Source organism: Telopea speciosissima, chromosome 7 (genome assembly GCF_018873765.1).
Source record: "Telopea speciosissima isolate NSW1024214 ecotype Mountain lineage chromosome 7, Tspe_v1, whole genome shotgun sequence".
In the NCBI taxonomy this organism is placed as follows: Eukaryota; Viridiplantae; Streptophyta; class Magnoliopsida; order Proteales; family Proteaceae; genus Telopea; species Telopea speciosissima.
Genome location: NC_057922.1, coordinates 65,655,504 through 65,666,510, shown reverse-complemented (window position 1 = coordinate 65,666,510; position 11,007 = coordinate 65,655,504). Strand labels below are relative to the sequence as shown.

Below are 11,007 nucleotides of genomic sequence, written 5' to 3'. Positions count from 1 at the left end.
TCTCAGCTAACGGTAGGGACGTACGGACATAAAAATCTTTCAAAATATAAGGGAGGTTTATGAAATAAATAAAACTTCAAGGATAGTAGACGTAATTGTGAAACTCTAGGGATGATAGATAGATGTAATTGTTGAAATCCTAGGGATGGTAGACGTAAATTTCTGTTATTATAATTATTATAATATTATTATCATCGAGAATTGTATTACGTACATGCAAACGTATGAGCATGTGAACATCGGCAAGCTTGCGCGGCGGATCAGTTGACTTTTAATATAAATTATTTGGAAATAATTTTCATTAAATTGGCGATTAGTTTTAAGTTGTTTTATTTGGTAGACGAGAGTAAATGCTAATTATTCCCTAAGCATATAAATTAAATTCTTTCTCTTGAGTCTTGATCGAATTGAAAAAACAAATAAAGATTATTAAGAAAAGGAATTAGGGAATTTAAAAAATATTTTCATTATAAGCTGTGCTGCTGCATGTAAACAATGTACATCGGGTGCACGTGCACGTGGGCACGTGCACAGGTGGGTGTTGGTTGGATATAATTTTCTTTGATAACCTCAGCATGCCAGTTGGACCAGTTGGTCACTCTGTCTCCACTTTCGCAGTCTCACGGCATAACACTGACAGTTTCACATACTTATTACAGTTGGCTCCGAATAATAAGAAATAATCACCGTAATGATTTTTCAATTACGTATCGATATCGATATCGATCTACATAATGGTGACCATCGATTAGTATTTCAAATCGAAATCAATTAATAAATTATTCTCATTAAACGGTGTTTTTTTTAAAAGGATCGGGCCCTTCTGGTCCGACTCCAGCGCCCAGAGGCAAGAGTGTCAATTGGGCCAGTTTTCGGTATTCGAGATGAATCTGTACTAGTATCGATATCAAAGGTGTCAATCCTAATACTGTCTCATTTAGTTAACATGATCAAACTTTGGTCCTGGTCCCGATTACCAACAGGATGGGATAATACTGATTTTTAAATGGTTCTAAGCCCGGTAGAATAAGGGAGAAAAACTTTAATGATTTCTAACGAGATGATTTCATTAGTAATGTTGTAGATCTATTCACTATTATGAGATTTGAGGCATTCCTTACTTTTGAAATCAACTTAGAATACGAAACCATGATCAATTGAATTTTTCATTACAATCACATATGCACTTCCCAAAATGACGTCTAAGAATTAATAAGGATGAAATAAACAAGTCCATATACAATTTTAGTGCTACCACAACACAAATAGAACTGAAGGTCTATCAGCTGAAACCTTCATAAGAGAAAATGCCATCCAAATACATCAAACTCCAGCCATAAAACTTGATCAAAATAACATGAAATATACTCTTTGAAAGGGTATTGATAGTTACGGTCCCATCCGGTACCTAACCAGTATTTTGGTACTAGTACCATTGGGAATCCCGTCCCAGAACCGTATCGTCCCATTTATTATTCGGTACCAAAATCAGATCCCAATACCATCATGTTTATTAATGGGACGGTCTGGTACCAGATTTTAGCGGTACAGTTCCCGATTTTGGTCCCAAATTGACACCCTTACCTAGAGGGTGTCTAGTGAGCCATCCAATGGCGCTGAGATGCTGAACGTGCACAGATGTGTGTCTATGTGGGGTTTGGCACACATCTCGGTGCATCCAGCACTCTAACAACCCAGGCCATTAGATGCCTCACCGGATCGGGCTCCTCTCCTGCGAGCCTAGTGCCTAGAGGGTGTCCAGTGAGGCATCCAACGGCGCTGGGCTGCTGGGCATGCAGAGATATGTGCTTATGTGGAGCCTGGCGCACATCGTGGCCCATCCAGCAGCCCAAGCCATTGGATGCCTCACCGGACAGCCTCTGGGGGCTGGGCTCACAAGAGAGGAGCCGAATCCTTTTTAAATGAGTCAACCATACGATTTAATTGAATTATCTTCTTTGGTCATAACTAGAAATGAATTTATTTGTTTGTTGAACTTGAATCACTGCTCTAATTAATTTAAATGGTGTAAATCCACTATAAAACATTAGAAAGTGTATCTTCTGTCAAGACTAATCGTTTTTTTTTTAATGGATTTAATAAGCATATCATGTTTATCTATTCTCAAATCGATTTATTCAATAAATGATTTTCCTTTTTAAAATCAAATTCGAATCGATTAGTAAACAATTTACCGATTTTGATTTAAATATTTTGATTCCATTTGATTATGGAGTGTAAACCGAAAATGACAAATCCATATTGGGAGTAATGGTTAGTGGTGACCATTGAAATTGTATTGAACTCACCAATGCAGTCTTGTAAGGGTGTCAAAGTTCAATCTGAATTGGTTGTAGGGGTGTCAAAAAAACCAGGCCTAACTCGCCTTGAGTTCGGACAGGGCTGGGCCGGGGCTAGGGATAAGGAAGGGTCGGACTGGGTTTCATAATTGCTAGGCCCTCGTAGGACCAACCCGATCTTGTATTAATGTATTATATATTATATAATATAATACATCAAAAAGTGGGCTGGGGCTTTGTTAAGTGGCTTTGGATATATATTAATATATATCAAGTTGGCTGGGGCTTTGTTAAGTGAGTTGTGAATTTGTGATGCCATGATGGGTTTTGTTAATTTCATTATTCAATGGATCATTAGATCAATCAGGGTTGGGCTGGGTTTGGGAAAATCCTGTCAGGGTCGAGCTGGGCTTGGGTTTAGGTTAAGGCTCCTATGGTTGGGCTAGGGTTAAGGCCAAGCCCAGCCCATTGACACCCCTAATTGGTTGGTTTGATTAAAATGGTTGATTAATCTAAATCGAATCAAATGAATTCTTGAGCGGGATTTCGGATTCGAATCGATTGACTAAATACACCACTTGAAACTTGAAATTGGAATGAGAATATATATAAACGTGAAATCAAACCGAATCAAAGCCAATAGTACAAACTGATAAGGGAAAATGTTCTGATGTGCCCAGACATATAGGGGTGGGCGAAATGACCGCCCCATTTGTCTGGTTGCAGCTTGCGTCTTGTGCACTCTCAGGCTGGAATAGCATCCCTAAAAAAAACTAAGGTTGTGTTTGGTATAACACTCTAATAAAATGTTTTTGGTGTTTTTTCGTATCAATCGAAAAAATGGAATCTAGTGTTTGGTTTACATGATCTATTATTACGTTTTATAAAAATAGATCGGCCTCAAATATGTGTTTGAAACACCTTTTTGGAAACATGGTTTACCATGTTTTGTAGCTTCCAAATGTTTTTATTGACACAAAAGGGTTGAAATTAAAACAGGTATTCCCGATAAAATCGCAAGGCTCGAACGAAGAGGGGATGAGAAGCAAATAGGAAATCACATCCATTCGTCTAACACCTGCAACTCCTTCATGAACGAAGCTCTCTCCATCGTTGAAGCTCCAACATGCAACAGCTTCACGACGGAGGTCACTCCTTGCTCAACTTAAGCTTGGATCTGCCTCTCCTTGAAGGTCACTTCGCCCTCGCTTATGCTACCGATTTTCCTGCTTCTTGCATCACTATACAAGAATGTAAGCACGATCATCTCACCTCTCTTCCTTCCCCCTCCTCTCTTTAGGTTTCTTGATTCGAATTTGTGACATTGTTGAACTATATAACTTCTATTCACCTCTCTGAATGCTTTGTTTTTATAAATTTAGCCTTGCTCTGCTTGATTTTGTTTAGGGCTTCAACATTTCACAGATTTGGTTTCTTGAAGAGTAAAAACTAATTTTGAACATCTCGCAAATTTGATTTCTTGAAGAGTAAAAATTAATTTTGAAGATTACAACTAGGATTGGACTTTATATATAAATGTAATCCTTCATTAGCTTTCAGTTTTGGAATACGGAATGAAAATCTTCTCAGATGTTGTTGGGGCGAGTAGAAAATTCTTCAAACACACCACACCACACCAGCTTAGTTCGGCTTGAGATTTTGGGTGGTGTTCACCCATCTTTGGAATCAACAAATGTTTTTTTTGTTCTGAAAACGTTTTTAAAGCAAATTTATCAAACACCATTTTGGAGGCAAAAAACAAATTTTTAGAATATAAACGGAAAAAAAAAATGATTTAGATAAATAAAAACGTTTTTAGAACGAACGTAGCATTAGAAACTGGACCCATAGATTTGATCTCTTCCGATTGTTCTTTAATTTTTAATCTTACAACTCTTTGTTTTTTTTTTTTAGGGTGAGAAAATAAAGAAATATATTAAGATGACAAATTTTTACATAGTTTATACACAAATGGAGTTTTGGTTATCATGGCCTTATTGGCCCAAAAATTTAACATGGATCACATTAGATCATTCTAGAGAGGTTGATATAGGATCTCTCTGGTTTTGTCAAATATCTGCGAAAAATAGGTTAGGAGTTCCCAAGGCCATGAAGATTGAGTTGGAGTTGGAAGAAGTCCAGGCAATGTTTCGTGGGAGCACCAAACTTCTTTCACCTTCATCCATATCTTCTCAGCAAAGTTAATCCCTTGATCGATCCCAAAAAGCTCTGCCTCCAAGGGATAATGACTGTTGATAGAACCTGTAGTTATCAAAATGAATTTGACATCTAACAAAATGCAAGATGCCCATCTAGAGGGTCCTAGATTTCTGAAATCGTTCCCTACGCATAACAAAACAGGAAAATTGAAAATAGGTAAACTAGGTAAGTGAGAGATAGAAGTCACACCTTCATCATCAAAGATTACATCCATGGTAGAAATTGAGGGAGGGGAAATACTAAGATCCATTAACCATCGTTCTATTCTATAATAAGTTAAAATAAAAATTGGAAAAACCATGAAAGAGTTGACTTGTCAAACTTGTGATTAAGGTTGGTAGGCACACAAAATTGTTCCAGAGAGGGATGGGTAATAAACTCGATTCTCAGACCCAAAAAGACCAGCTGTCCAAATACGTTTAACCCAATCACATGAGAGGAAGATATGCCAGAGGGTCTCATTACAAGTACCATAGAGAGCACAAGTGAGATCGATCTGAATCCATTTCGAAACAAAATCCTTAATTGGAAGCCCTTTAAATAGAAAAGTTTCGATGAAAAAAAAAAGGATCTTAGCATAACATGATGATTCAGATTATAAACACATTATTCCTTATCAACATTACTCCGTCATATATTAGATATACATCCTTACACAAAAAAACAAAAAAAGGAATAGATATACATTAGTTGTAACATGTTCACAAAAAAAAAAGGAGTTGTAACATGAACAATCGTACTATATAATACTAATAATAATTTCTAAATTTTAGTAAGACTGATGATAGATAGATATTGGGGAAAGGTTTTGTACACGGTCGTATACACCGTGTATGAAACTTTTCCCCCCCCCCCCCCTTTACTTTTTTTTTTTTTTATTATGAAAACCCCCCTCTTTTACTTTTTGCTTTTCTCCAAAATTATTTTTTGCTTTTCATTCACAATTTTCTCTCTCCTCTATTCATCTCTCTCGTCTCTATTCCCTTCACTTCAGGTTCCTTTTACAGAAATTAGATTTTCGATATGGACTTTGTTGATAACGAAATTTATGCTTGTAAATTTTGATCTTTATCCCCAAATTAGGTTAATTAAAGGTCTAAATTTCAGATCCATGACTATTTCTGCATGGGTTGATTAAGAATCGAAGAGAAATTTGCAAGTTAAGAGAAGGAATTACAAAAAAGATATCAAATGGATCCAAACAAAGATAATCGGCCAAATCCGATCAAAATTGAAGGCGTTCAGGAGACACTGACATTAACAACAGATTTTTTTCCCGCTAAATCAGGGATCGAGGGAGAAGGATCGATTGAAAGATAATGAAAACGAATCCAAATCGGACAACAGAGAGCGGGATCTCCACCGAAATAATTAGAATCCGGAGAGAGATATATCCGATTCTCCAACCAAAGCTAGCCAGAAAACAATAATACAAATTGAGAGAGAGAGACGAACTAAAGCAGAGAAATCAAGAACTCGAATCCAAACAAGAAAAAAACAAAAGTGTATGGAATAATCAGAATTAGATAAAAAATACCGAACGAAGGTGCCAAGGTGCCGTCAACTGCAAATTAGACACCTCGATCGAAATGCGAATCGGAGAAAAGAAGAAGACTTCTCACCAGGAAAATAATCGCCGGATTCCGACGGCTTATGGAGTTGGGAAGGGCATATAGGGTGGTTTAGGAAACAGAGAATTGTTAGGAAGAGAAAGAAAGAAAGAAATGCCAAAATAAATTATCTTTTTTTACATAGTAATTTCTTTGAAATTTCTCTCTGAAATCCAAACCCCATTGATTCTCCATGGCTGGAAGATGTCGAAAATGATGCACCATTTCGAGAAACAATTTGTGAACATGGAGGTGATCAGGCAGAGTTTCAGGGAGAGGAGTTCCATGGCTGGAAGCACTTCTTTGTCAACTGCTGAAAGGGAAGTCAACAGCTGCAGCAGATCGTTGATGATTACAAATTGAAGGTCTCTGTTGGGCTTCCTCAGGTGGAGGAGAAGGTCGATGAGAGAGGGAGGAGGGGTGTGGTTGGTGAGGGTGGAGTCGCGGGTTGCAACAAGGGGATGGTGCATCCTCCTATAAAGGAAGGATGAGGAAAAGTAATTTTGAGGAAAAGTAAGTTTGGAAATGCACAAAGTAAAAGACGAGGTTTTCATAAAAAATTAAAAAATAAAGGGAAGAAAAAGTTTCGTACACGGTGTACACGACCGTGTACGAAACCTTTCCCCATAGATATTATGTACAGTAACATCTTTCCGGATTCCAACCACTGAAAGTGGTAGACGCACTGGTTCGGTTCTGGGCTACCTGAGTGTTTAGTGCCGTCCCGTCGTCTTCCTCTTCTTTATTGCGTCTCCCAGTTCAGAAAAGTTTTTCAGGCCTCTCACTAATCGTCACTTCTCAGTTCTCAACTTTGGGTTTTTGCCCTTTTGCTTTCTTGGGATCTTCTTTCGTAGTTGGTATTTGGGAGCTGGAACTACTTGGGCGCAGAGTTACCAAGAAAAAAAATAATCAAAGAGATTCCCCTAAAATTGATTATAAAACTCAAGAAGATAGCGAAATTTCCGGCTACAGCGCCGGAAAAAAACATCATTGATGAAGTTTGCATTTCCCGGCGACGTCCAAGTCAAAGCTTCTGCCAATGGCTATAGGCCAGTCAGTCCCACACTCCATTGTCACTCCCCACTCACTCGCACTGTCCCCACTGTCCCACCACCATTTTTTTCTATTTTACCTCTTAAAAGTTCTCTTTTTGTCAAAAAAATCTGAAAAGGTCTAACCCTGCTTACGCCTCTCCTTACTATTATTCTCTTGTCTCTCTCTCCTTTGCTTCTGAGTTCCAATTCACTGATTCAGACAAAATTACAGTTTCGCTGCCTTTCACGACTGAAATATCCTCTCTCTCTTTCTCCCCCTTTCTCTCATCCCAAAATATCTAGTTTATCTATCTACCCATTTGATTAAGAGTCATAGTCGTTCTGCAATCGCTTCGTTATTTCTCTCTCTCTCTCTCTCTCTCTCCTCTGTCTCTGTGTATTCCTTGGATCCTAGAGAATTCCTAACCCACCCCACACCCTACACGAAAACCTACAGTTTTGAATTCGAAGCCCAGCAACGCTAACGAAAAGTTTCCCTGTTTTCCCTCCGTTTGGATTTTATTATAACCCCAGAGCTATACTTGGGTCGTCTCCTTTCCCTTTCTCTTTCTACCCTTTTTTTCCGGCGATTGCTATGGAATCGCCTGAGAGCGTTTCCATGGATTTCGGAGCCGCGGAGAAGCTCATCCTCAGGTGGGATTCCACTGCATCTGAAGAGGCCAGGGAACGAATGATCTTCGATGGTGGTGACCGTCAGGAAGCCCACCGTTATTTGCGGGCCGTCGACGAGATCCAGCGGTCCATGGAGTCGGTCACAGTATCTGGAGATGGATCTTCTCGTGGCGGTGGTGACTCCGGCAAGGTCAACGGTGCAATCCAGATCGCCATGGCTCGTCTGGAGGATGAATTCCGTAACATCCTTATCACCCATACCAACCCACTTGAGATCGACTCACTCCTCGAATCCAATTCCTTTTCCACCCACTCGAGCAGCTCCAGAGCCGACGGTGCCGGCGAATTGGAGGCTGATGATGACTACCCAGTAGACGATGGAGGTGAACGACGCAGTAGCGTTAGAGAAGATGATCTGCAAGGGGGAGAAGGAAGTACGAGTAACAGCGGAAGTCGTACTCCAAACTACCGTACCACTAACAGCATCCGTGAGATCGATTTAATCCCACCCGAAGCCATCTACGATCTCCGTAGCATCGCTGAGAGGATGATCACTGCGGGGTATATGCGCGAGTGCATTCAGGTCTATGGGAGTGTCCGCAAATCCGCCGTCGATGCCAGCTTCCGCCGTCTCGGCATCGAGAAGCTCAGCATCGGCGAAATCCAAAGGCTGGAGTGGGATACCCTCGAGACCAAGATAAGGCGCTGGATACGCGCTGCCAAGGTCTGCGTTCGAATCCTCTTTGCCAGCGAGAAACTCCTCTGCGAGCAGATCTTCGAGGGCCTCGGTCCCGCCGCCGACGACGCCTGCTTCATGGAGACCGTCAAGGGTCCCGCCATCCAAGTCTTCAACTTCGCCGAGGCTATCAGTATCAGCCGCCGATCACCGGAGAAACTCTTCAAGATTCTAGACCTCTATGACGCCCTGTACGATCTGTTGCCTGACGTTGACGCCGTTTTCGGGTCCAAGTTGTCTGAGTCCGTCAGAGTCCAGGCGGCCGAGATACTATCGAGGCTTGCGGAGGCCGTGAGAGGAATTCTGTCGGAATTCGAGAATGCCGTGCAACGCGAGACCTCTAGGATTCCTGTTCCAGGTGGGACAATTCACCCCTTGACCAGGTATGTCATGAACTATATCAGTCTCATATCTGATTACAAGCAGACCCTTCTCGACCTAATTGTGTCCAAGCCCTCGACTGCCTCACGCTACTCTGGCGATCCCACCATGCCGGATTTGGAGTTTCCGGAGCCAGAGAGCCGCTCTCCTCTGGCCCTTCATCTGGTTTGGATCATTGTGATGCTGGAGTCCAATTTGGAGGGGAAGTCCAAGCTCTACAAAGATGCCTCCTTGGCTCATCTCTTCCTCATGAACAATGTTCATTACATCGTTCAGAAAGTGAAAGGGTCGCCGGAGCTCCGGGAGATGATCGAGGATGACTATCTCAGGAAGCTAACCGGGAAATTCAGGCAGGCAGCGACGAGCTATCAGAGGTCGACATGGGTGAGTGTCCTCCACTGCCTCAGAGACGAAGGGCTACACGTAAGTGGGAGCTTCTCTTCAGGGGTTTCCAAGACCGCTTTGAGGGAAAGGTTCAAGACCTTCAATTCCATGTTTGATGAGGTTCACAGGACTCAGGCTACATGGTTGGTACCAGATCCTCAGCTGCGTGAGGAGCTACGGATATCCTTATCAGAGAAGCTCATCCCGGCTTACCGATCCTTTCTAGGCCGGTTCAGAGCTCATATAGAGAGCGGAAAGCACCCGGAGATGTACATCAAGTACTCAGTCGAGGATCTTGAGACTGCTGTCTTGGATTTCTTCGAGGGTTACCCAGTTTCCCAACACCTGATCAGGAGGAGATCAAACTGAAGGAGTTAGTAGATTCAGTAAGTTACACTGAGTGTTGCTATTTATAATTTAGAACAGAGGAAATATTCTTTAAATTTTTGGGAGTATATGGGGGCAATCGGAGTCCAGACGACCAAATTGGGTTTTGTTTGATTTCTTTCTAGAACAACCTGATCGAATTCAGTCTCAGATAATTTTTTTGTGGATTGTAAGAAAATATAGGAATTGGGAAGATCAGGTGGAGCTCACCAAAGTAGCTGGTAATCCATGCCCAAATACTTATACCCTGTAAGAAAATTGTTTCAACTTATTATTTCATTTTAAATTCTGGTTTATTTGTGCACATAGAGAATTGATCTTAGCAGTTTATTATGATACCAAGAAGCAATTTTCTAGGCTCTGTTTTCACTTAAACGCTGCATGTTAATGATTCTGATGAATGTTTCTCCTCTCTGAGTGTGGTCCCTGTGAATATATTTTTTGTCTAGTCCATATAGAACTTCTAGTATGGTTTTTACCCTGAAATTTGGATTGCAGGTTTTTCTATCCTGAAGAACCTAATAAGGTGGTTGGCTTTACTCTAATTATAATTCTGGTGATTCTTTTGCAACTCTTGGGTTTTGATCCATGAAGAACCTAATATCATAAATTGTTTCTGGCACCATAAAGCATTTTAGATTGATACCTGTCATTGTAGTTCATCAAGCAAAGTATCACCTGCGTCAACGGTTTCCTTACCATATACAGGTAATGCAGTATTTGTTCTTCAAAGGAGTAGCTTTCTGGGGATCTAACAAGTAAATGAGTCCAGGTTGGGTTGTAGTTAGCCAAAGGGCTTGATTTAATCATATCAACCAAAATAATGGTGTGGACTATACATTCTTTCATGAATTATAAATATTCTGCATTTAGAGATATGCTACTACTTGTACCATTTATTTCATTTGTAAACCTCTCTAGAGTCTGGACATTTAACTGCTGTCTTCTGCATCTATTTTCATGTTATTATTGTTCTAGAGGACTGTAGGGACAATTGTATTCACCAAGAGATGGCTTTCAAATATTTTGCTTCCCTGAGAAAAAGTTCTTGCTTCAATTCTAATGCCCTGTTCAGAATTGCCAAATGATTCTCTGAGATATATGGACATTTTTCATCTCTTGGCTTCATTTCCAAGCCTCTTTCCTGGATGGCATCAGGTTACAGACCCAGCAATCTGTGATACAATATAAAGCACACAGCTTTAGTAAGATGGCATTAGAGCTTATTGACAATTTCCTCATGCATTGATGTGATGTTGGGAGGTATAGAGTTATAGTCCCACGTTAGTTTGTTCAAGTCCTTGGTGCTTCGTATACTTATT

At 40.6% G+C, this 11,007-nt stretch overlaps 1 protein-coding gene across 1 annotated transcript; it reads left to right on the top strand.

The window, feature by feature from the left end:
• The first annotated feature begins 7,617 nt into the window (after nt 1-7,617).
• On the top strand, nt 7,618-9,986 carry LOC122669254 (exocyst complex component EXO70B1). Its single transcript, XM_043865978.1, has one exon. The coding sequence runs from the start codon at nt 7,760-7,762 to the stop codon at nt 9,665-9,667; it is 1,908 nt and encodes a 635-aa protein (XP_043721913.1). The 5' UTR covers nt 7,618-7,759; the 3' UTR covers nt 9,668-9,986.
• The last annotated feature ends 1,021 nt before the right edge of the window (nt 9,987-11,007 follow it).